Source organism: Prosopis cineraria, unplaced genomic scaffold (assembly GCF_029017545.1).
Source record: "Prosopis cineraria cultivar Desert tree isolate PC_DT_omini unplaced genomic scaffold, ASM2901754v1 PC1123, whole genome shotgun sequence".
NCBI classification, from domain to species: Eukaryota; Viridiplantae; Streptophyta; class Magnoliopsida; order Fabales; family Fabaceae; genus Prosopis; species Prosopis cineraria.
The window spans coordinates 1-26,344 of NW_026556448.1; the positions used below are offsets into that span (position 1 = coordinate 1).

At 32.7% G+C, this 26,344-nt stretch overlaps 4 protein-coding genes across 6 annotated transcripts; 2 read left to right on the forward strand and 2 right to left on the reverse strand.

The window, feature by feature from the left end:
* Positions 1–20: 20 nt before the first annotated feature.
* Positions 21–2,459, forward strand: LOC129299339 (lysine-specific demethylase JMJ14-like). Its single transcript, XM_054937800.1, has 4 exons — positions 21–287; positions 396–499; positions 1,275–1,472; positions 1,816–2,459. Exons 1-4 carry the CDS (start codon positions 74–76, stop codon positions 2,188–2,190), a joined length of 891 nt encoding a protein of 296 aa, XP_054793775.1. The 5' UTR covers positions 21–73; the 3' UTR covers positions 2,191–2,459.
* A 2,562-nt stretch (positions 2,460–5,021) lies between these two features.
* Positions 5,022–6,078, forward strand: LOC129299338 (FAS1 domain-containing protein SELMODRAFT_448915-like). Its single transcript, XM_054937799.1, has one exon. The coding sequence runs from the start codon at positions 5,062–5,064 to the stop codon at positions 5,821–5,823; it is 762 nt and encodes a 253-aa protein (XP_054793774.1). The 5' UTR covers positions 5,022–5,061; the 3' UTR covers positions 5,824–6,078.
* Positions 6,079–9,336: 3,258 nt separating this feature from the next.
* Positions 9,337–11,738, reverse strand: LOC129299340 (60S ribosomal protein L38). The gene is made up of 3 exons (XM_054937801.1): positions 11,610–11,738; positions 10,182–10,365; positions 9,337–9,571 (listed from the first exon to the last, which is right to left on the reverse strand). The coding sequence occupies exons 1-3, from the start codon at positions 11,610–11,612 to the stop codon at positions 9,549–9,551; spliced, it is 210 nt and encodes a 69-aa protein (XP_054793776.1). The 5' UTR covers positions 11,613–11,738; the 3' UTR covers positions 9,337–9,548.
* Positions 11,739–15,704: 3,966 nt separating this feature from the next.
* LOC129299337 (gamma-soluble NSF attachment protein-like) lies at positions 15,705–25,790 on the reverse strand. Of its 3 annotated transcripts, XM_054937796.1 has the most exons (10): positions 25,636–25,740; positions 25,243–25,394; positions 25,032–25,099; positions 24,833–24,917; positions 24,557–24,715; positions 23,937–24,074; positions 22,089–22,167; positions 18,523–18,602; positions 16,759–16,888; positions 15,705–15,958 (listed from the first exon to the last, which is right to left on the reverse strand). In XM_054937796.1, exons 2-10 carry the CDS (start codon positions 25,392–25,394, stop codon positions 15,851–15,853), a joined length of 999 nt encoding a protein of 332 aa, XP_054793771.1. In that variant the 5' UTR covers positions 25,636–25,740; the 3' UTR covers positions 15,705–15,850. The 3 variants fall into 3 exon arrangements, with proteins under 3 accessions (XP_054793771.1, XP_054793772.1, XP_054793773.1); XM_054937797.1 differs by lacking the exon at positions 25,243–25,394 and having other exon boundaries at positions 25,636–25,790; XM_054937798.1 differs by lacking the exons at positions 24,833–24,917; positions 25,032–25,099; positions 25,243–25,394 and having other exon boundaries at positions 25,636–25,779.
* Positions 25,791–26,344: the final 554 nt, after the last annotated feature.

Consider the following 26,344-nt stretch of genomic DNA (forward strand, 5'->3'; position numbering starts at 1 on the left):
TTTCTCCATTGAAGAAGATTACTCATTGTGTTCTAGGGGTGATCGAACTTCTAGTAAATTTGATGGTGGCAAGATGTCTGTGGATGATCTGTCAATGCATCAGAGAATGAGAGTATTACCTAACAGTGCATGTAAAATGGAAGCAATAGACAGTTTCAATAAAAGTACATCTTTGGAAAACCAAAGCTTTCTAATTCGAAAGTTTGCAATATCTGTTGAACCTATAAGCCTCGGCTCCATTGTGCATGGAAAGCTGTGGTGCGGTAAGCACATGATATATCCAAAAGGTATGCTGCAGACCAGTTATTTTCTGTTCTTGGATCCTTCCATTTGCATATATTTTAATTTAATATTTTGGGATTTGACTTTTCTCTTCTTTTGGTAATCATCTGAAGGATTCAAGAGTCGTGTCAAGTTCTTTAGCATGCTTAATCCATCAAGAATCTGTAGCTATATTTCTGAAGTTCTTGATGGTGGCTTAATCGGACCTCTTTTCAAGGTATCATATCATTCCTTACCTTATTTCAGATTTGAAATAATAAGCAGAAGTGAATGTTTCTTCATATATGTTATTTCTGGCTGATAGCCACAAACGTCTTTGGTTTTCATTGTCATGATATCAATAATTTTAATGATTCAATATAAGCTTATTTTTAAACGTTTCAGCCAACTATGATGTGTCATTACTGGGTTAGTTTATTGTTAGATTAAATAGTTTCCTTTTGGACTTTAGGCCTCATTATGTACCCAAAAAATTTAGTGAAGCAAATAGATGTTTATTTTGATGCATCAAATAATTTCTTTTCTTTCTGTTTTGGGAGAAAGAAGGCATGTAAAGTCGTGTAGGTGTTACACTTGCATGTTTGAGTAGTCTGTTCTTAACTGGAGTTTTTCGGGGAAAATTGTTTATTTATGCAGCTTTAATGACAGAAGTTGCTTCCTTTGCTTTTGCTATGAGTTTCAGCCAATGTTTTCATCGGAGGGGCCAAGGGGGTTTGTTGTCTGACCTGCAGATGAGTTATAAAACTGAGCTAATCTGATGTTGGTTATGACTGTTTCTTACATATGTGTTGTTAAGACAATTGTTCTCACCATCTAATTCATCAAAGGAAAAAATTTATGCAGTGGCATCATTATCTGGTTCTGTATAAAATAGAAATGAAGCTAGTGATTTTTAGAATGGTTAGGAAATCCGCTCTTGTTACCACAAATATCATTGCAATTCATCCTTTCAACTGGCGTACATTTCTTTCTCATGTGTGAATATTGTTCAGGTTAGTATGGAAGAACATCCAAGTCAAGGTTTCACGAACATGTCAGCAGAGAAATGCTGGGAATCAGTTCTGGAGAGAGTAAATCGTGAGATCATCAGGCGCAGAAGCCAAGGGGAACTAAAACTTCCTCCATTGGAGCTTCTGCAAAGCATCCATGGTTTAAAAATGTTTGGGTTCCTTTCTCCATCAATTATCCAGGTAGTAATGAATTGGCATGCTAACGCATTGTATGGCTGATGTATAATACGTCGTAGTATTGTATTGTGGTCAAATTGTACACACCTTAACTGAAAAATGTTGAACTTTGTAAACATGCATATTATGGCCACGTAGCATGCTCAATGTAGAAGTGGACTTAAGTTGTTCAGAACTCAGTACTTAAGTTGTTCAGAACTCAACTTACTGGCAACTGTTGCAATCGATTAGCTTAGATTACCATGGCTAAGTTTCATTCATAGGCAGCTAAATTATTTGGATATATGCTAAATGAGTCCTCTGCTTACATCGACTGATATGATCTCATTCTTACAAATGCTTTCAGGGTATTGAAGCTCTTGATCCCAGTCATCAATGCATAGAGTACTGGAATCACAAGGAATTAATCTCTTCTGTATCTTCCAGCAGTGCAAGTGATGACGTTAAGTTTGTGCATGGCAGTTCAAGTAGCCTGTCAGATGATGTCGACACCAAATTTTTCGGCATTGATTTGACAAAGCTGGATGAAAATGATGATAAACTTGCAGGAGCAAATCGCGACTCGTTTGAAGGGATGAAACTTATACTGGAAGCATTGTTGAAGAAAGCGAGTCCTGATGAGTTAAGCACAATGCAGAAGTTACTGGGGTCTGATGCTGAAAGTTCTCAGTGGAGAGTGGAAATTGCGGCACTGATAGAGGAGATCCAGAAAAGCTTGTAGATATAGAAAAATAATAAGATCTCCATTATTTCTGATTCATGGTAGTCATACTCCATTTAGCCATTGATTAGGTCCATTCTTTGATCAGAGGTACATGAAAGAGAAGGTTGCTGGGTGAGGTTGGGACCAAATTTGGCTAATTTTGCTCACTTGTACCCCACTTAGCAATAACCTGATAATATATGGACTATGTCATTGACCCATTAGGCTATTACAAATGTAGTAGTACTAACTTTTCTCTTGAAATGAAGTTTTCCTTTTCAAAGTCAGGCCTGGTGTTTTTTGGATTTACATCAACATCTTTATGTATTTAATATCATTAATATCTCGGAATTCCTGTATCTGCAAATGAAATGTTATGGCGCTGTTAATTATGATGATTCAACAAGTAGGTGGTGCTGTTAATTAACAATCTTGGATTCTTTTCTTAGTCTTGATTCTTGAACCAACAATAATGCAAAAATCTTAGGTTGCTATATCAGTATCATCATCAAGCTGCACTTAATATGAATTATTTATAAACTAAATGTTATCGTGTTTAGTTTTATATGTTCAAAAATGAGAACGTTAACGATCTCTACGAAGAGCCTATTAAACAGTCAAGAAATTATCTTATCATGTTCAACTCGAATGAAATGAACCTACGAATTGTTGTAAAGTTGTTTCGTTGTTATATTTCAAAAACTACGTTATTTTGGTTCTAAGCCTCGGTTGATTGAGACTAAATGCAATAAATTTGGTATTAATAAGATTTAGTATCTTAAAACATAAATTTTTTTGATATAAATAAGATTTCATCACTAATACTTTTATAATATTACCCATTCCAATTATATTCTTTCTCTAATAATACTAAAAAAAGCTGGTGTAGTTTGAATTTAAATGGGAAAATTTCACTATAAGTTTAGGGTATTAAATTAAAATTAAAATTCTCTAGCACAATTTGTTCTTATCCTTTTTATATGTTGTTCATTGCTCTTTAAACTATTATTCATTACCTTACTTTACTTATTCATTACAACATGTTCACTTTAATTAATTTTAAATATTGTTTTTATGTCAGCACAACTTGTTTGTTTTTCTACTGTATGTGGTTCATTATCATTATTGTTGTTTATTATTTTATTTCACTTATTTATCACAACACTTTTACTTTAATTAATTCTAATGTTGATTTCATATTAGTACAAATTATTCATGTTTTTACTATATGTGCTTATGCAATTCATTATTCTTTAAACTATTGTTTATTGCCTTATTTTACTTATTCATTGAAACACTTTCACTAGAATTAATTTCAAGTATTGTCTTTATATAAGTTTGGCTTGTTTGTGTCTTTGCTGTATGTTATTTATTATTCTTTTCAATTATTGTTCATTGCTTTATTTTACTTATTTGTAACCCTATATTCATCATTCATTTTTTTTCATTAAATTTCTTTTCAATTTCAGTAGGACAATATTGTCATTTTCTAGATAATTTTAATTTCAATTCAATGCCTAGACCTACAGTAGTAAAGTTTCATAAATTTAGAGGTTTTCTTTTTTATTATTTTTGATCTAGGAGTTTTTATGAAAATCTTTTCAATTTAAACTCTTCTCCTCCTCCAATCCTGTATATTAGCCACCTTCTAGAAATATAATTTAGTTCATTTTATAAGTCATTTGTTGATAGAATTATTTTGTTTTCAATTAAAATTTTTAAATTATTCTTAAAAAGTAAGAGTGACAAAAAAAATTATATGACTGACTTATTTTTTATTTTTTACTTAAAAATTATATTTAAAATTATATTATTTTTAATTTTTATATTTTTATTATATTGATATTAATAAGGATAATAAAAATAATTTATAAATATGATTGAGAGAGTACATGCCAATGGGGAAATAACCGTTCCCGTCCCACAGCGCTTATGAAAGACATGCTGTGGAATTTTAGGAAGTCGTGCGATGATGTAGTGCCTGCCAAGTGGGGGTTGTTTCTGCTTTGGTTCTGCATCACGTCGTTTCACCTATGGGAGCGCCGAATTGGGTCCTCATTGGTCTCAGACTTTGGTGGCCCAATAATCTTTTTTCAGGCCCAACATGGGGAATATTTAAGGATCTTAAAATGAAGATATTTATGCTAATGAACTTTAAAATTTAAAATTATTATAAAGGATACATTTATGCATGTTGTTAAAATTTCAAGTTGCCCAATCAGATTCTTTAAAACCATATTTTTAAAAAACATTTTTAAATAGGATATAGACATCAAAAAGTGAATAAGAAATTAATCATATATTCTTTCATTTACATTGACCTGTGCCCTTTTTTATTTTTATTTTTTCAAAAAGTTCACATAAATATTTGGATTCTTTGCTATTCAAGAAGTGAATGTGCCTAGTTCATCTTTGGAACTTTAAATCATCAATTTAATTTAATTTTAAATTATCTTAATTTAAAATATATTTAATTCTTTTATTTTTTTTGCCAAACAAACAAATTTTACTAATCACAAAAAAATTGAGAATGGGATTTTTTTTTTAAGATTTTGCATTTTATTTCACTCAAAATATAATAAATTAGTTCTCGATTATTCAAACAAAAATTATTACAATTTACTTATAAAACCAACTTTCATGTAATTCTCAATTGTCATTCACAGAATTCAACTTAAAAAAGAATATTCTTACTTTATATTGTTTTAAAAAGAAAGTTTAAAATTTAAGATTTTTTTCTATGACACGCGCGCTATGATATTTAGGATTCTAGATAGGGGAATAAAATAAAATAAAACGATTTGTTTCATTGCAGATTGCAGAGAGAGAAAATAATCTGTGACGTTCGTTGTTCTGAGGGACGAACTGGCGGGAAGATTTTGTGCAAGAATGAAAACGTTCTCACTCTGCAAATTTCTCATTCACATGGACATTCTCTGCATCTTCATCTCCTTCTTCCTCTCACTGTCTGCAATCGCGCAGCCACCGCCTCCGGCAGTGCCAACGCCGCCGCCGCCGCAGCAGCTCCGCAACATTATCGACGCCCTGATCGGGGCCGGCGACTTCACCAGTTGGGTGACCATCCTCTCTTTGGCCAACCCATTGATGCTCCCGATGAGCGCCACCCTCTTTGTCCCTCAAGACGGCAGCGATCTCATCTCCGATAACCACCCAGCCATGGACCCGCTTCTCTTCCCTTACCATATCGTCCCCCAGCGACTCTCTTTCTCCGATCTTCTCCTCTTCAAGCCCAACACTCGCCTTCCCACTCTCCTCCCCGCCATGTCCATTGTCATCAACAACAATTCTCACTTCAATTTCACTCTCGACAACATTCCGATCACTCACCCAAACCTCTACAGCACTGATTCCATCGCCGTCCATGGAGTGGCTGGTGTTCTTGATTACTCTGTTTTCGGTTACTCCTTCCCTCTCCTGCCACCTCCGACCACGGAAACTACATCAGCTAACCCGATGCCGGAGGTCCTCACACCACCGCCACCATCACTGGAGGGAATCTTGACGCCGCCGTTTATGCCAATCGGAGATCCTTCGGAAGCAGCATGCTCGTGCACCGAAGCACCCATTGTTTTCTTGAATTTTTGTTGGGTTCTGGTGTTCAAGATGCAGAGAATCCCTTTCATTCGTTGATAATTGAGGCTCTGTTTGATCAAGAAGTGAAAGAATTATCGCTCTTAATTTCTGGAATCACTCAATTTTGAGGTACGATCTTTCGTGCAATTGATAAGATCCTTTCATCACATTGTAAGTGTATAGGTTTTAGAGAGTTCCGTGATTTGTGATACCACTGTTACATTGCAATTGAACATAATGAAATTGTCTCTGTACACTGTACTGAGTTCTTTCTTGTTTCCCATTTGGTGGGGGGAAAAAAATACAAGTACAAAAGCAAAAGTGAGTGAAAAAAAAAAAATAGATTTCATAAATATCGGCATCGAATTATTATTATTTTTATTTTAGATAAAATCTTATAATGAAACTGTTTCTGGAGTGAATTCTTTCTAGTCTCCGGATTGTGCTAAATTTGACAACGTTTATAGTTCATTGACTCTGCTTCAATTCTGCTTTACGACCAAAAGAAAATAAATTTGCTAGGTGATCATCAAATCAAATGTGATAAGACTGGAAAACCCAAAAATTATAATTATAAAGTGAATGTAAGAGAAAAATCAAGCATTTTTTGTTTGGGTTGTAAAAAACTAGCACTCACATGTCGGTACTGTAAAATTGTGATAACTAGCAATGTATATCAGGCTCTAAAATTGTCATGGTTAATCATTGCTGATTTCTAATAGTTACTCATGCAATGTTCAGCAAGTAGAAAAATGTTTTTTTTTTTTTTAAAAAAGGAACTGAGAAATATATCATTATCATTTTCTTTCACTTTTTCATAAATCAAACGTCGCCTAATAATTTTAAATGGTTTTACTTTTTAACATGTTTGGGAAACCGTTTGTTCCTTTAAGAAAAAACCTAGTGTTTAGAATGGGCTTTCAAATTTCTATTTTGAAAAACCGTTAACCTAAAAGCAAAAAAAAAAATATATATATATATATATATGGATAATTTTTTTATATTTAAATATTTTTAAAATTGTTCTTATTTTTTATTTTTAAAAACAAGAAACGAAAACATCTTATATTTGTTTTTGTTTTTAATTTTTAAAGCACACTATGTTTGATCTTGTAAATTACTTTTAGCTATGATCAATTACTATCATAGTCCATCATCATTAACTATATCTACCGGAGACACTATTATTGGCCTTTTTTCTATTTTAAAATTATTTTTACATTAACATAATCAAAATAATTTTTATTAAGTTTTATTTTGAAAACTAATTTTTAAAAATTGGTTTATAAAAACAGTTTTTAAAAACAAAAAATAGAACAAAACTAAACAAGCCCTGAATTAACGTGTTCTTGGTTATAATGCTTTTGAATATTTTAAATGTTAAATATGTCTATAAATTTCAAGGAGTTTTGTATGAGCATGTGATTTTAGAAAGTAACGAACAATATGAACAAACAAATCATACATATAACAGCAAGCATTTGCAAGTTACCTAGGCAGCACATAGATATATTACAATTTTACAAGCATTTTATTAGCTGTAGTCTCTTTTACTATTTGGAAAGAAACATTAAATGAATACAAACAATTATTCTTTTTCCTGACGGAAAAAAATCAATTACTTGAGATATGGAATTATAAAATAAATATGCTTCTTATGATATTCATTTCTTCTTATTTCTCAAATGAATATGAACTTGGAAAAAAAAAATCTTCTTAACTACTTATGAATCAGTTTCACTTTGTCCTTAAGAATGATCTAACAAAAGAAATAAAGTGGTAAATTGACCGAGTTCTTCAAAAAAACAAACTGATTCTTTTGTGCTTCGGCCCATTTAATTTCGGTCAATCATTTAATTTAAATAAGAAAATTATGCATAGCTCTAAGCATATTTATTTTTAAATAAATTTCAAAAAATTTAAAAAATACAACCAAATTTGTTAGAATGTGAGTGTAATTTAAAATTGTGATGCAAATACACAAAATACCTTTATTAAAAATATATTATATCAATTAAATAATATATAACTATTTTATCAATAATTTTATAATTACCACTTGTATTTTTTTTAATAATTATAATTTTACATATTCAATAGTTAAAATGATCATGCATTATAAGTTTAATATTAAATGCAGATAATTATTTTATCAGTAATTTATAATTATCACTTCAACATTTTATAATTATAACTTGACATATTTAATAGTTAAACTGATCATATGTTATTAACAAAATTCAACACCAACTATGTGCAATTACTTTTGCAATAATTTACAATTGTAACTATCTTGTAGGATTTGAAAATCTAAAGCAGCGCATAAAGATGCTTTGGTTTTGTTTTTTTAAAAGACTGATCTGCCCAATCGCAAATAGAGCAACCCAAGTAAGATGCTGATCATGTAAGATATTTAAGTAAGAACACTTTTTGGATATATAGCAAACTCAAATCCTATATATTTTGGTTCTTCACAGTTGAACCAACCTTCAAGTCGGTCTCTCGCATTTCAACACTTTTTAATTTTGTCCTCCTGACACTTGTAACTCTTCTAGATTCTAATAGATTTTGAAACATGACATTTTCTGTGGCGGCAGATGTTTAAAAGGGAAAAAGATATTAAAATCTCAAAAAAATAAACTTATAATAACAAGGTTGCCAGAAAAATTTTCTAAAAAACAATTGCAAATAATAATTAGATAATTATAAATTCTAAAATTTAATTATAAATAAAATATTTAAATTCTAAATATAACTCTCAATTTGTATAATTCAGAATGAAACTTAAATGTCAGCCCAATCTTAAGGTGGGTTTGATGAGGCTTTTGCCAACCATTTTGAACCTATCAAAAATATCCCCCATTTTGCAGGGGTTGGCTTATCTCTATTTTCTTCCCTCTCCATTTTCTCTTCACTTCTCATCTCAACCATTGAATCTATTTTGGAATGGTTGAGATTTGATGTTTTATAAAATTATTATTATAATAAAAAATAAATATAATAATAATTTTATAAAATATTAAATCTCAACTATTTAAAAATAGATTCAATGGTTGAGATGAGAAGTGAAGAGAAAATGGAAAGGGAAGGAAATGGAGAGAAGCCAACTCCCATTTTGAATGCCAGCCAAGATATGCCATGTCACTGTATCTGTATTCAGTATACAAAGATGCCAGTTTCACTTATACTCTGCTTGAGGAGGAGGAAAGGAAACATTTTAATAAATTTAATTTTTTTTAAATAAGATTACAAAATTTTAATAGAAAGAAAATATAAGACGACTTGGGCATTTGGCCCTTCTTATGTGCAGCGGAAGTTGCCTTATAAAAATAAGTTGTAAATGCTTAGAGTTACAACTAAATTGTACTTAGCTAAAATTTTTTATTTATGCATAATGTTACAGGGTTCAAAATGGTTGTAACTTTCTAAACTCCAATAGACAGCTACATATTTTTCATATCCAAATCTATTAAAACTATGGCATTCTCAAATTCTACAATATTCACAATTTTTCTTTCATTTTGATTCTTAGCCACGGCAGGAAAAGCATTCATGAAACAAAAAAGACGATTTAAGTCAATCCACTTGATTATAAAACGAAATTTCTTTCCTTTCCCACATAAGAGACCAAAAAAATCATGTTTCCTGACAAGGAAAGACAACAATTAATTACCCAAACATGCTAGGGAACCATCTCTTGACACAAGGCACTAGAGAATGACTAAGAAACCAACACGAGTAAAACATGTGGGGAAAAAACACCTTGTTCTTCCATAGTTCTTTTACAGATCTTGAACACTCAAACCTGCAAACATAAAGGGGAATACATTTTAGAGTGGAATTCAATATGATATGGCACCCGATGAAATCATGAACATTTGCACAAAAATACTACACTGGTCCCTATTATAAAGCGCCTTCTAAAAAAAAAAAAATTCATCCTTAATATAAGACACTTGATGGGATATAAATTGCATTTTTCCAATATTATCCTTATTTAAACTCATTAACTAAGAGAGAATGCAATGTAAATTTGAAAAATTTTCATTTAAATAAAAGTAAGATTGGAAGTTTATTTTATTTTTAGACAAAATTTATAACTTTACTGCCCCTCCTTGATTCTAGTGTGGTAGCTTGAAGTGTCTTATAAAAAAGACTAGAGGAAGTACATTATAAATCTTAAGTGATGTGTAATTTCAAGTGTTGTGACACATGTTTAGACGCAAGTGGCTTGTTATTTAAAATGCCATGTGTTATATATACAGCACACAAACTGAAGAGACAGAAAGAAAAGAGAAGATAGATGTCCAGAGAGAGAGTGTCTGCGTGCATGCGTGTATAGGTCTATAGGACAGTGTACATGATCCAATTTAAGTGCATCAAATAAAGGACAAGGATCATTCAATTTTACTAACCTGGAGGAAGTGATTGCTTCAACTTATCAGCCTTCTCTGGGTCAAACACGCAAAGTGTGTACAAGTACTTGGAGCATCGGACCTTGAACTTGACAACATCTCGGCTCCTCTTGATTTTCACTGATCTTGCATCTTTCCTTCTGGCAGTCAGAAGGAAATCCTTAATCTCGTGGATTTGCTTAGGCTGCACAATATATATATATATATATATATAATTTTGGAAACCAAGAGAAAATGTTAATATGCTGAGAATCAAAGAAACATTGACACACAATGTTGACATAGGTTACATCTCTCTTATTTTCTGTTTTTTTTTTCTTAAGTTAATTCATGCACTGAGACCATATTTCCAGCTTTCAACCAAATCATTAAAATTGCCCAGACCAGATCCAACAAAACACATCGACTGCCAAGACCAGATCTTCTAGCAACATCGATTCGATATGCAAATTAAAAATCACAGCGCATTATCAAGTGTCAGCATTGACATATACAAATAGGACCTAAACTAGTAATCTGAACGTCCAATAGTGTTGAACTAGGACATATCTCCCTTATTTTCTGTTCTTTTTTTCCTTAAGTTCATTCATACTGAGACCAAATTTCCATCTTTCAACCAAATCATTAAAATTGCCCAGACCAGATCCTACAAAACACATCAATTGCCAAGACCAGATCTTCTAGCAACATCGATATACAAATTGAAAATCACAGTGCATTATCAAGTGTCAGCAGAAATATACAAAAGGACCTAAACTAGTAATCTGAATGTCCAATGGTAAAGAATCTTTAGCAGCAATAAGGGGTAACTGAAAGGATACCAATAAAGTTTAGAAACTATAAGTAATTAGTAGCAGAAACTTATAGCACAACTGGCTTCTTTCTAATTCAATTCCTTCAACTAGGCATGCATAACCAACAACAAAGAATCTAAGGAGTAAATAGATGTTGAAAGTGTTTGAGAAACTATAACTATTTAACAGGGGCTGATAGAATAACTGACTTCTTCCGAATTCAATTCCTACATAACAAAGAATTCAGAGAAGGCCTAAAAAATGAATATGACACAATGTTTTTACGGTTGTCCACAATGGACCAACTCTAAATCTCAACTACGTACACGCCATTTATCTAAAAATTAATTCTTTTACGGTTATCTATTCATTCTACAACAAGGCCAAAGAAAAAAAAAACAGAAGAAAAAAAGATAGCAAATTATCATAGGAACATCCCTTTTCAAGTAGAAAAGTCTCGCCATCACAAATTCATCAAAGACGTATCAATCAAATCCCCGAAAGGAAAAGGACGCAAGTTATCCATTTTTCATTATAGTTAATCTGAACCATAGAGAAGGAAGGCAGAATCTACAATCTAACGAATCGCTAATTAACGGAGTGAAAACTGCAGAGAGAAAGAGAGAGAGAGTACCATAATGAGAACGTCGAGAGGTCCGCTTTGGAGTACGAACGCTAAGCAGGAGATCGGACTTGGCTTGGTGGTGATGAAGAAGGATATGAAGGGCAAGTTGCAGAACCTCGAAAACCCTACCCGATTAGACACCCCAAGCCCAAACCAAATTTAAAGGAATTTTGGGCCAAAGCCCAACATATTTAAACCTTGGACTCATGTCATGGCCCATTGGTTCGGGCTAAGCCGGACATATTGTCCATGGGGCAAAAAAAATTAAATGTATTTTCATTTTTTATCGTTAAATTATGTAATAAATTAAATGAGAAAAATGATAAAAAAAAATTCCTGAAATATATAGATAACAATTAAGTACCACAAAATATGATAATTATTTTCTAGTACCTAGAAACTTACATGACTTTTTTTGTGAAACAATGTATTTGCCCCTATTTTAAATTTTAAAATAAATTAGTAAATAAAAATTAATTATTATTTCTTGTGAGAAATGACTAGTTTTCTTAAAGAAATTATTACAACTTAATAATGATGCAAGTTGTTTTTTGAATTTTTTAATCAAAAGTCTAACAACTAAAAATCAATTATTATTTACTTTTAGTAAATGATTAGTTTTCTTAAGGAAATAACTAGAATGAAATAAAAAATCATAAATTTCTCTATGCAAAAAATTTTATCAGTAAAGTCTAAAGTAGTTGCTACTTTTTTTTATGAAATGTCTAGCTTTCTTGCGGAAATAACTACAGCAGAATACAAATTACAAGTTGCTCTATGCCATTTTTTTTTTATTAGTGAAACTAACAACTAAAAATCAATTACTTCTTTCTTTTAGGAATGACTAATTTTCTTGAAAAAATGACTAGAATAAAATAACAAATTAGAAGCTGTTTTGTGCAACTTTTTTTTATAAGGGTAAAAAAAGTATTTTCATATTAAAACTAATTGACAAACAAATGTCCAGAAACTAGAAAATAATAATCACATTCACAATACCTAATGATTAGTTGTGAATTTTGAGGGCATTTTTATATCATTCTCCTCAAGTGAAATATGCAAATCATGGAAATATCCAAGTCATTTCATAAAAATAAAAAAAATCATTAACTTTTCACCAAGCGAACAAGCAAACTTAATAAAGAAGCCTGGATTTTATTTTTATTTTTTTAAGGAAACTTCAGCAATAAAAGGCATTGTTTTGAAAACTTGAGAAAATTTTGATAAAACTTCGAATAAATTTGCAAATATTTCCACAAAACTTTGATTTGCATATATACAGGCTTATGAGTTGCACACTGTCACAAAGTTTAATTTTCATTTTACACACATTTTTCAGGAACCTTGATTTGACCGAGTGAACAAGCAAACTCAGTGAACTAAGGCGCTGAACCATGGTTCTCATTATGAAACTTGAAAGAAATTAGGACACACTTTCGAAGAATGTCCATTTCCACACACTTTCAAAGAATAAATCCCAATATATCAAGTGTTGCTATACATTTTCTTGTTGAAGCAGAATGAGTCATAAGAAGAAAGATATACCACATGGGTGTGCTACTTCGTATCCTGAGAGTGCCTCTAAATCTTCAATAAGCTCAAACAAGATTAATAAATTATCCATTGGAAACTATTTTGATTATGGTCGAACCCATTCTGAGACCTCCCCTTCTTCTCCTTCTTCTTCTTAAGTATGGCTCCACCTATAGCGGTAAAAAGTGAAAAATTCCTAACCATTCTTATACAAGGCAAATTCATTTGGTCATACTTTTATTATTTAGACATTAAGAGTTCATTCCAATTTTGGGGTCAATTTCTATTTACCTTTGTTCGGCAAAAACAAAAAAAAAGGTGTCGTAAGGCATGTCAAAGATGCGGGATTTCAAAAGAATAGAAAAACTTAACTTTAATCAAACATGGGAAACCTGAACTCCCTTATCATAGTTCACCCAAATGTGAGAATGTGAAGTGAAAAAAATTAATATAGATGCATGAAAGTAAAGATATATTAATTAAAAGTACAACAGAAAAATAAAGACTAAAACTAAATGATAAAAAGAAAAATAAAATAAAGTAGCAGAGGCAAAGTCTAAAAATTTGACTGATAGTTTATTGATACTGATGATGATGATTGTTGAGAGAAGGCTCTTTTATTTATATATAATCCTAACTACCCAAACTCCATGATTGCCACTTTCCTTAAATTTAGAAAGCACTTTCTCAATTGTGATTACTTATTATAGGTGAAATGTAAATAGTTTTGACTTAATGGTTAAAGCTTAATAAATATATTTTCTTAAAAAAATTGATTAAGTTGAGTTGAGCCCGAGCCTTTAAATTCACAATTTATGTGCAAACAACCATGCATGTTCTATTTTTACTTTTCTTTAATGTAATATGTTATATCTGACATTATCATATTAGATTCAAGCATTGTTATATCTAGTTAAATTTAAAGGTAACCCTTTCAATGTATTTTTTCTATTCACCACGATAAAAGTGAAAGAAATAAGTATCATAAGATACTCCTTCAAGTCTTTTTCATAAAATGTTTTACAGAAATAAAAAAGTAATCTAATTATCAGGTGCCTTACAAAAATACCTTTAGTTTACATGGTATTCTTGAAATTTGAAAAAACAAGATGGCTTTGTACAAATAACAAAGAACCCCTCTCGTATTGGCTACAATTTTTATAATAATATTTATGTCCCGTTAATTAAGAAGGGCGTAATTGAAAATTTGAGATTTTTTTTGAACAAATAAAGCAACATAATAATTTTTCTTAATCTGTGTAAAAAGTCTCAAACACGTTATAAAAATGAGTAAATGAAGTGTATAGTTGAATAATCGTTGAAATTTTATTTCAGGAAACCCACGGTGTTGCTTGTGAGAAAATTTAATTATTTTCTTCAACAAAAATTTTGAATTTTTTTGGAATAAAAGAAAGAGACAAATTTTAGGGGCAAATGACTTGATCATGGGTAGGGGAGTGACAATAGGGACTTCACCAATAGTGTGGGAAGAACATTTTTCGCACTGGTATTAAATAAAAGCTGACACAACATTATTTATTATTTATTTTTTAAAAAAATTAATCATTTTATCTTTATAATTTTTACTTAATTGTATCTCAATTCTTACATTTTAACTCATTATAACTTAGATCTCATAATTTTGACTTGATTGTAATTTATCTCTAAACTTTGACTTTTATCAATCTTTATAATTTTAACCATTTAAAATATTAGTTCTTATATTTTAAAAAATTAAAATTATAAAGATTAAAATCATGTGAAAATTTAGGATTAAAATTTTAAATTACTAAACCCTTTTAATTTTTATAAAAATTATAAAGATTAAAATTTAAAAATAATTTTAATCTTTATAATTTTCTTTTTTAAACTATAAGAACTAATATTTTAGAAGGTTTAAACTATAAGAATAAAAGTTTAGACACTAAATTACAATTGAGTTAAAACTACAAAGATCAAATTATAAATTAAAATTGAATCAAAACTATAAAAACTAAATAATTTTTTTTAATCTTATGTGAAACATTTTAATTAATGTCACTTCTTTTAAATTTTCAGGTACAAATTACTGTAGGACCAAGGGTGGTAGGAATAATACAATCTCCCTTTCTTTTTTGTTTTGGTTTTTGTTTTTTGTTTTGTGTGTTTTTTTTTCTTTTTAACTTTTTGTGGTCCTCCAATGTTTTTCCCACTTAGTAAAAGAGCTCAATGTTATTCTTTACGTTCACCAAGCATTATGGAAATATTTGCTATTATTAACATGCATGGCTTGCGCATTCATACTGCCGTTGTTCCTCGTGAATAAAATAATAATCAAATTCTCATTTACTTCCCTTTATTCCTATCCAAAACACTGATCTATAACCCCCCCCTCTTTTTTTTTTTTTTTTTTTGTGTCTCTGGACAGTGTCCTCCTCAATGTTACCAAATTCTACAGAAAATTGAGTCAATAACACATGTACAGAAACCCCATGAGATTGAAAAATTAAGAGCTCCAATTTCAACCCACGAAATTATTTTCCCAAAAAAAAAAAAAACCTCTTGCACAAACTGGAACATAGGACGTCATAATACAACAGAAAGAAGAACAGCACAAATTAAAATTATTTATATAACACCTGTATGTACGGGTCAACACAATCAAATGGGGCTGCCAACCTTTCTCTCATCATATATAAACAGACGCACAAGAGACGTCATACAAGCAGTAACAGTATTCAAGTGAGATCATTTTCGTCTAGTGCCTCCTCTTCTTCCTCTTTGGCTCCATCAACCTTCAATGCACTCACATCACCCGTTGGCAGTTTCCTTGCAAGCCTGATAATCTGCACAGATTTCACCCATACCATCACTAACCAACAATAATAATAATAATAATAATAAAAGGTGATTGCATTTTGATTAATGATTATGCAACCATATAAATGTTGCAAAAGTAGTTGACAATTATCATCCTGCAATGAGCCCAATGGCAAGTTATCCTAGTGACAACGCCACCTCACTGCAGGCATGAGATCCAAGGCTCAAACCCTGCATTAGCACCTGAGTGTGTAAGTTGCGTAATTTATCACTTTAAATATATATATATATATATATCATCCTCCAATGAGGAGTCTGTGGTTCAAAAAGTAATCATATGAGATGTCAGGCTTCTAAAGTCTCAAACAAGCTTCACAGTTTTTTCATGCTAATATATGAGTTGTCAGAGTATGACCACTTAACGAGGGTCTTAAAACACTGCAAAACCAAATTGCAATGAGTGGTATAACTTTTGAGAGAAATTTGAGGTCTTTTGCTGACATTGACAAGCTATGAGTTCTTAGTCGCCATTTTTCCCAGGTGCAACAATAAGTTTGAAGTCATTGTAACAGTTGACAGATGTATTGCATCCCTTCGACTCTAGATCGATACAAACTAAAGACATCTATGTCGAAGATAAACACCAGTGTTCTAGATTTGAGCATTGTCCATGATCATTTCAACTAAAAAACTTGAGCAGCTAAGAAAAGGAGTTTATGACTATCTCTGACAAACTCGCATAGAAGCTTTTTGGGACAAAAACAAGCTCAGAAGACAAATGATAGTTAAAGTGAGGAAAGTGATGCATATGAACTAAATCTTTTACCACATGGTCAAGATTTGAAATAGTGCTGGAATTAGCAAGCCGCTTGATTTCTTCAACGTCTCCTTCTCTGTAAGCAGCAAGAAGCTTGGCGGCACAACGATTTTGGTCACTTTTGACGAAGGCATCAATCCTAGAGACATCACATTATGACAATTCATTTATCAGTTCCCATAATGCAAAGGCATAGCATGACATAATTACTCCATATTTTTTTATACAAAGAAAAAGAAGCAAATTTCATGCACAGGATACAGGCTATCATGGTCTAAGAGCAAAGAAACAATTGGACTGGGAAGTCAATGAAGAAAACCCAATAATTATAGGCACAGAAACATTTATTTCTCAATATGGTACTGCAACTTTCAGAAGACTTTTGTGGAGATAAAACATTCGGAACCCATTTGCTGGGGTCTTTCAATGATTATGCAAGCACTGCCATATATTTTTCCCAATTCCTCCCTTTTTCTCTCTATGTATATAAAAGCACACATGGTAATAACAGCATCCGAGTCTGTGTTAGAAAACAAGTACAAAATATGTCTAGTTCCAAGACTTGGGACCAATTATTTCGCATATAGCTGCTCCTTGTATTCTAGAAAATGAATTTTCTCAATTTATTTCAAGTTGTAATTTACCAAGAGCTATAGGTGGTCACCATTCACTAAATACTTCATTTATCCCATAAAAAAAAGATATCAATATTCAAAAGAATTTCGAATATTCAAGATTGATCATTCTTCCATAGTCTTTCCCTTTAAGCAATGTTTGGTAGGTAGAGAAACATTTTCTAGAAAGGAAACTAGAAATACACCTATCCCTTTTTTTTAAGGTATATTTCCCTTTTCCTTTCTAGAAACTACTTTTCTGTGTACCAAAAATTGCACAAGATTTGTCTGAGTTTCTGCACACAACAAGAAAGCCTTTACTAGCCCTTCTCAATAATGTGCTTCAGACATAAGAAAATATGAGGCTCATTGCACACAGGTTTTCCTTTCTATTTGCTGACGTTTGTATTGTTCACATTCCATATTTATGGCTCTTTATATTATTGGGGAACAATTCAGACGGTAATGGAAATCTAAGCAAACTTGGGAAACCCACCCATAAAAACTAGCTAGAAAGGAGGAAGGGCCATGCTACTAAAGTGCCACAAGAATTACTTGTAGCTCCAAAATATGAGACTCCATCAAATGGACACTCTCATTTTTTATTGCTTGAGTTCAGTTGGAGCATGTCAGAAAATTTAGTTGACTACCACTTTCACACCACTAATGATAAAAGGTACCCATGAAGGAAAACAGGAGGCAGAGCATCATTGCAGAGAAGATAGTGAAGGAAAAAATGGGAACTGAGAGGATGCCAATATTTTCTTCGTGGTTTTTGAAGAGTTAGCCTTAAAAACACATTGAATTCCAAAAATCAAGTTCTCAATGCTTCATAATCAATAGTTAAGTAATGAGCGTCAGGTCTTGCCATTATAAAACAGGTAGAAATATGTTTATGATATTTGAGTCTCAAATGAAAAGCAAGAGATAATGAATTGGGGAAAAAAAATCAGATTTGCATCAGACGTACTGTAAAATAAAGCTCCTAATTCCTAAATGCTATGCAGAATCAATCATAAATATGGTATAAGAAAGTATCAAGACTGCATCGGGCCAACAGGACTATGTGGTGGATGCAGTGGACTCCAAACTGCAGTTCTATATTACACATTAGCTGATACATAAGCAAACAATAGCATAAGGATGGGCAGCAGCTTACTGATAGCAGTCGTTATAACACTTCTCTGCTTCCTTAAAATCATGGGCATAAAGATGAACGATTATTGCACTAAGATATGCCTGCATTAATAAACAAATGTGTAAGAAAATTTTTCATAAAAATAACACGTCATAAATCTCAAATCATGAACATAGCATATTTTCAGAAAAGAAAATTTCTTTTCCCATCAGAGATAAGAGCAACAATGATGCAGCAGCTATGCACTGCTTACAGAAATTTCAACTGTTTGAAAATCCCAAACAGAGTCATTAAACATCCTTGATTTTTTTCCCTCTTTTGTACATTGCCTTCAAGGCCTCAACCTTCATCCGAGATAGGAAGCATGGATACCACCATGAACATAGGACATGAGCTAACATGATATTATGACACTGCAGAACTTTAAGTACCCACATACAATTTAAAGTGTCTCGCATTATGGGGACTGTGGTAGGGACAAGGGACTGATGGCACTAGACTGACCAGGAGATGATCTAAAGATGCACAATTGAAAAAGGCCAAGAGATGGAAGTCATGAGTAGGTCCATTCCAACGTTACTAAGTTGCATTTATAGTCTTGAGAGGAAAGGAGATCATATTCTTATATGCCTGAAACAGAATTGAATGCTGCATCTCCATAACCCTACATCTACATAACCCCCACTATCTCCAAAACTCCCCTGCATTATCATTTCAGAATAAAATCCCATAACTAATGACTGTAGCCCCTATATATCTACCCTAAACTAGTATAAATAGGCATCTTTTCATTGTGTTGAAGTAATCAAAAAACAATATAGTTTGTTTTATCAAAGTAAGACAGTGTTCTCTCTTCTCCCCCTTGGCTACTGAGCCAAGAGCTGCTTCTTTTTGCATTTATGCCCAGGATGAAATTTCTTGTCACATTTAAAACAGAGCCCTAGCTTGCGTCACTGCTTAATTTCTGCATCAGTGATTTCTTAGCCACTGATTTGTTGGTGTAAGTGACAGGAATGGCCATTTTTTTGGAGTCATCTGACAATTTGGAGACCTGGGACACAGTAATGGACATTGTTTTAAAGGCATCTGACCCAGACCCAAAATGAAATGGGCCTTGACAAGCACCGGCCCATTGAGTCCAATCCAAAGGTTGAGTAGTCCGTTCACAATGAGCGTAACCAGAAAGGAGAACATAATTGCATTCTTCCATACACAAGGCCATATCCATAAACTCCAACAATTTTTGGAGTTCCATAACCCAAAGATCGATTTTAATTTCCTTGTAGAGTTCATTGAGGAAAGCACCGATCAATACCTCTTCATCGCAACTCTCAATGGTTGCTGAAAGCAGTTCAAAACACTCAAATGCATTCAGCCACCAAACACTTTTGACACTGGGCCATTAACATTTCATATTTTCCTTCTACTTGAGAGGGATGAAAATGCATAATTCTAACTTAAAGTCAGACCAAGAGTGAAGAGGAGAACAAACCTCACACCATTGAAACCAAGTGAGTGCACATCCTTCAAAGCATAAGACAGCAGCATCCAGTGTACCAGATCTGGCATCTGTGATGCGATTTACTCTGAAATACTATTCAACTCAGAAAATCCAACCTAAAGGTTCATCACCAGAAAAGAGGCCTATCAAGTTTCTAGGAAGAAATGTCAAGTGAATCAGACCCACTGCCCTCACCTATCTCAATAATATGAGGCTGCTCTGAAGTAACTTTCAAACCAGACAAGGTCTCAGGAGTTATACCCCCTGCTATCATCACCATGAGGCTTACAAATTTCAGCAGCCATTTCTGCCATTAAGGAATTCATAGGGCCATATCACATTTCATAGTAGTGACATCACCTTCTAGCATTTCCATGCCCTGTTCAGTTTTGAGCATTCATGAATCCAAACAACCAACACATTGATCCATTCTAGTGCTAACCATTACTCAAAAAGGAACAACTCTGATACCAAAATGAAGGAGACAGCCCTTGTACTAATGGAGAAACACTACAACAACAACAACAACAACAAGCCTTTATCCCACTAGGTGGGGTCAGCTACATGGATTGCAAGACGCCATTGTGCTCTATCATTTATCAAGCTTTTAAGAATATTATTAATTAAGAGATCGCGTTCAACAACTTCCAAGAGTGTTCTCTTAGACCTTCCTCTAAACTAGTCACAAAAAAAAGAAAGAATACCAAAGCCCCTATGCATTTGAGAGGGCATAAACTCTCAGAATACCACCTTTAAATTCTCATTAGCCTCCTCCCTCCATGCACTCACCAAAAAACAACCTTCTCCCTCTCTCCTTTAACAGAACACATACATAATAGCCCAATTACCCTTTTCTAATCTACTAGATATGCGCTTACATTTTTGGGCCTCCTCCTATAATATGTGAACTCAGGCCCGTACTCAATAGGATAACAAGAAGGCAATAGAGGAGGTCCAACCAAAGGTAATGTTTACCCTTTAGTTAAAGGATATAAGTTTGTTTCATTGACCATTGTAATATTTTTACATTTTGAGATTCATACCAGCAATAAAGCTCCCTAGAATTCTGTCAGGCACTTGCATCCTATATTGTGATATACCTAAACACACCCAAATGCAAATATTCATTTGTATCCTCTAAAGCATCTTGATATAAACTTCATAACCCAAGACATTTCTATCTATCGAAGCCCTTATTGACTTGAGACATTATCTATAGAACCACTGAATAAGAGCTATATTCATCCATTCAACAATTATCCCTTAAAATCAGTATGACCCAAAAATTTAGCACGCATTGCAGTTAAAATTGGTTTGGAAGAAATAACAAAATAAAAGTTGCCGCAAGGACATAATGGTGATAGAGGATGCTTAGGTTAGGAATAGGAAACATTGAACCAATATGAAAGGAAGGAACTTGAAGCTAAAGACAAGAATGTTCCATCCCAAAGTCTCCAGGTTATCATAGATTAAGGAGAGAAAGATGAAAGCAAGAAACAGAATGGAAAAAGGTAAAACACTTTTAGAAACTATGAGATTTATCAGACATGCATCTATATAACCAATACTGAAATTTAAGCCAAATAGCAATTGAAAACCCAGCTTAATATTCACATTTTACAATTTACTTACGTATGAGCTTAGCACCCCAGATCCACTCACAGCATAATTTTGTACTAGAATGACATTTAAAAGTAACATTAATCTACCACCATACGTTCAGTTATAACTACCATTTTAACAAAACTTGTATTCACTTGAAAGCTGAAAGGGATAGATAGCCAAACAGTGATTTAAAATGACATACATATAACAATAATTATTAAACAAAAATTAGTTCTATGCCATGCGAACAGTTTGAAAAAGAAGGACAAAGAAGGAAAAGGAGAAGAAGAAGAAGAAGCTTTGAATACATTTGGTTCCTTTAGTTATAATAGAGTCATCACTATCCTCCAACATCATGAAATAATGCAACTAAATCCGTTTTCATAGTTCACTAAAAATAATAATATGCTTCCTTTTTTTAGCATAAATATATGAATAATGGAGTTTGATGAAAATAATACAAAATTTATAATTTACAGACCTTGCATTGGGTATTGGTAGCATTAGATTTGTCAGCTGATAAGCCCAATCTCATGAAGACAGATGCAGCATCTGTATATCTGCACATTTTAAAACCACAGTTCAGTACAACTGCAAATCCACACGCCAGAGAAAAATCCACGTATCTTAAGACTTCTATGCAGTAACTTGTATCAATATTATCAGATGCCCAAAACAGCAGTTCTGATCGTTCAGGGTGGCACAATACGGAATGGAACAAAGGATTAATAAGCTATAAAGAGTAAAACACACTATGAGGGGAATCTAATGGTAAGATTACTTTGTAACACTATCATAACCTAATGCTAGGTCCTTATCTATCCTTCTTGAATGTCTAGATTTAATTACAAAGGTTTCAAATTTAGAGAACAATCCAAAACGCCAGTTCCCAATCCCTGTACAAGTTTTGGAGATTTAAATAGATTTTATGCTTTCTATCTCTTTCAGCTTATAATAAAAGTATAAAACTATGCATCAGCCTTCACCTAACATCTTAAAATTTAGGATAGAAGAAAGGACACAATATGAACACAAGTATTAACCATGTATTGAATACAATACAAAACTGCAAGATATGTAGTGATTGAATGTTGTTTCAAGTTTTAGATCATGTTTAACACAGGTATTAACCATGTATCGAATACAATGCAAACCTTTGCAATCAAAATTATTGGTACTTCAAGGTAGGCACATGGTCTGTCCACACTTCAAACCTGAAGGGTTTTGTGTGATAAGGCATGTATAAAATCGTAGCAAAACTGTTCATGGCCCTTTACTTAATAGCTTGATCTTAAGTAAACAGACCTTGACAAGTTATCAGCATTTAAAGAGTTTGAGAATCTATGCATCCTGCTTTACTTGGATTCAGCCATTTGACTTCTGAGATATCAACCAAAGGAATCCTGCGCGGGAAGCTGGAGACATCCTCTTGTAGATAATGATGACTTAATTCCTTGATGCCTTGATTCCAGCTGTACTGTAATTAGTGTGTGGTTACTGCTGTTAATGCCAACATTTTATTTCTTATCTATGTCCTTGTATTTCTTCGCTTTATGAGTCTTATTTTCCTTCCTATTTTACTGAAATTGATTAGCAGGCTTATTGCTGACAAACTCCTACAAGTACCTCCACGTTTCAGGTTGAACAACATCACCAGGAAAAAAAAAAAAAAAAACAGTACTCAAAAACCTTGTTGCTCAAGCTACCCTAAAACCCTCTGGTGCCCAATAAAAAATATAGAGGTATTGTTCACAACACAAAAACAATCACCAACTGAGTCCTTAATCATCATCACTTTTAGCATATTAGTGGCCCTCAAATTCATCTGTTTTATGGACCCTAACATTTGTTGGTCAAGAGTCTTCACTTTGCTTCTTGTTCTATTTCAATCTGACTAACAATCATAGATAATAAGTTAAAGATCTGAACTGGTGGCAGGCATAAAACTATTTTTGCTGGTTTGTGCCACATACGAACATATGCTGGATAGCAGCAGAATACAGGATCCCGTATCCATTGATCTTAGAGTAGGAAAACTGCTTTATCATGTACAAGGATGTTAAACTCTATACATGTCATATTATACTTTAGAAGATTCAACATTTGGCTTATGCTTCATCATATATGTCACCTTATATAAATAAGCACAAAGAGAAGCATCAATGGCCATTCAATTGTATGAATGACAAAAACTAATAAGTTAACAACAAATTAATACAAGACTTCCTGAGTTTACTCCAGCTAGTGGCAATTAAGTGGACAAAGAGGAATACTCCCTATCCCATAAACAAAGGAAATTATGATCATCTTAAGTTTGGAGAATACTTACTTCTCAAGTTTTACATACACATTGGCAGCACCACGATATAGATCAAAGGCCATTTGTTCTCTTCCATCATCTTCAAGAATCGTATAAGCATCAGTATATAACTGAATTGCTTCTTCCGGCATGGACTCTTCCAATGCACTGTATAGGGAAGATAAGATATGTATCATGTGGTTATGATAAAAAGTGAAATAAGCAAGCTATATGCAAAGGCTACATGATGCACTAAAATCCAGGATATAAAAACTTCACTCTTTTTTTTTTTTGGGGTGTGGCGCAAAATAAAAAGAAAAGGGAAGGGAAAGGAAAGGAAAGACTTTATCATAGCATCCGTAAGTACCGTAATTTGATTGAGTGGAATAAGACAAAAGATCCGTGATATCACATTTAACAGTCTCACATCAATGGCTAGTAATTACTTATTGTAAAATTAAATTCAGCATATCAAGCCATGATTAACTAAACAGAAGAGAAAAAGGTTAGAACATTATTGAGAAATTATTAAGTAAAGGTTCATTGAGCATCTACATCATGTTATAAAGGATGAAAGTGTTGCCTTCAACTTCAAATTGAGAGTAATAATGATCATATGATAGCAAAGCAAAAGTAAACAATTTGCTCACCGGGCTCCCTTCGCTAGAGCATCTGATGCAGGTTGAGGTCTCCCACACTCAATGTACAATTCAGATGCCCTTCGATAGAAGTCCTCAACCTCTTTCCAGTTTCTTAGGTCCTTTGCTAGACTGGCGGCAGATTCCATATGTTTAGCAGCATCCCAAGGTCTGGTTTGCTTGTAAAGGAAATATTTAGAGAGACAGTTTAACGCAATGAACATAAAAACATTATGGAACAATTAATTTTGTTCAAGGACAAGAAATCTACAATAAAAATCAGGATACGAAGAAAGCATTTCTTGCCCTTTAGAAGCTTTCTCATAAGCTTCTTTTGCTCTCTCATAATCCTTGGCAACTCTAAATCCATTTGCTACAGTAGAATAAAAGGTTAGAATATTTACGAACATGCTTTCTCATTTTTGATAGATTAGCCACAAAGTTACTTGCATGTGCAATCAATAGTTTAGAAAAACATATTTTTTACCCGCCTGCTCATAGAGGGCAGTAGCATTTTTCCAGTCTGCACTCCACCTTGTAAGAGTAAGTTTAGTTCTGAGAGGGGGAAAAATATAAGGAAAAAAAGGGTTTAACTAAAGTCATAGAAAGAGAATCAAAAGCAGCATCAAATGCTTAATTTGTAACTTCAAGTAGATAAGCAATTCGAAAACATATGAAGCTAAGAACTTTATCGATACCCAGTTCTTTTAACGGACTCTATAATCAATGAACTACGAAGAGAGTATGACCCTAGCAGTTGTTGACTCTGCACTTGCAGCATTTTTCTACAATCATGGCCACCGCAAAGCAACAATCCATGAATCAATTCTACCATCAGTTCTACACTCATCTGAATCGAAAGATGAAAAAACCACTTATCTGAGAAATTTTCCGTTGTTTTACAAAACCATGATCATTCAAATCAACTGATCGGGTTCCAGGCTCTCTCATTGCGCGAAATTTCCCAGAATTAATTTCACCACAGATTGCCCACAAAAGCGTGCATCGCAAAATCTCAAGGGAATTAACACTTTCTTTACGCATCATATCAATGAGAGAAATGAATAGCAAAATGAGAAAGATGAACTCACAGCTTGTCAGCTTTGATCATCATCTTGTGGGGATCAGAGCCCGCCATGACTGAGCTTGCTTTGTTGGCAATGGTATATTTCTGAGGTCTTCGGGTTTCCTTGTAGCTTATAGGATTTTGTACAGTTTGAGCCTACGGAGCAGTGAAGCCAATGGGATTGGCGCTTGTTAAAGTGGGTCGATTAACAGCGTTTTGTTGAGTTGTTTTTAGTTGGAAGAATTACATCCACGTCCACATAAAAAAATTAATTATTATAAAATTTATTAATAATTAAATTAAAAAAATTAATAACACAATCAGTTACTAATTTTTTTAATTTAATTATTATTAAATTTTATAATAATTAATTTTTTTATGATGAGATTTCAATGTAATTTTTCCTTTTCTAATTTTTTATATTAACATACTCTTCTGGTCGTATAGGTAGGGAGAGAATTTATTTTAATAGTATTTATAATAAATTTTAATTTAATTATTATTGTATCATTTTTATTCGTTTGCTTTCATTAAATATTGAAAAAATTTGGAAAAATTAATCTGCCAACTTTTATAATTTCATGTAAATTTTAATTATCAAGTCTTGAGTCTTTAGAATTATTTTGGATAAAAGGACAAAAATACTCATAAAATTGTCAGCTAGAGGGATTCAGTAGCTTAAAGTGAAGAAAAAAATATAAATTCTCATAAATTTACATGAATAGATGACTTTT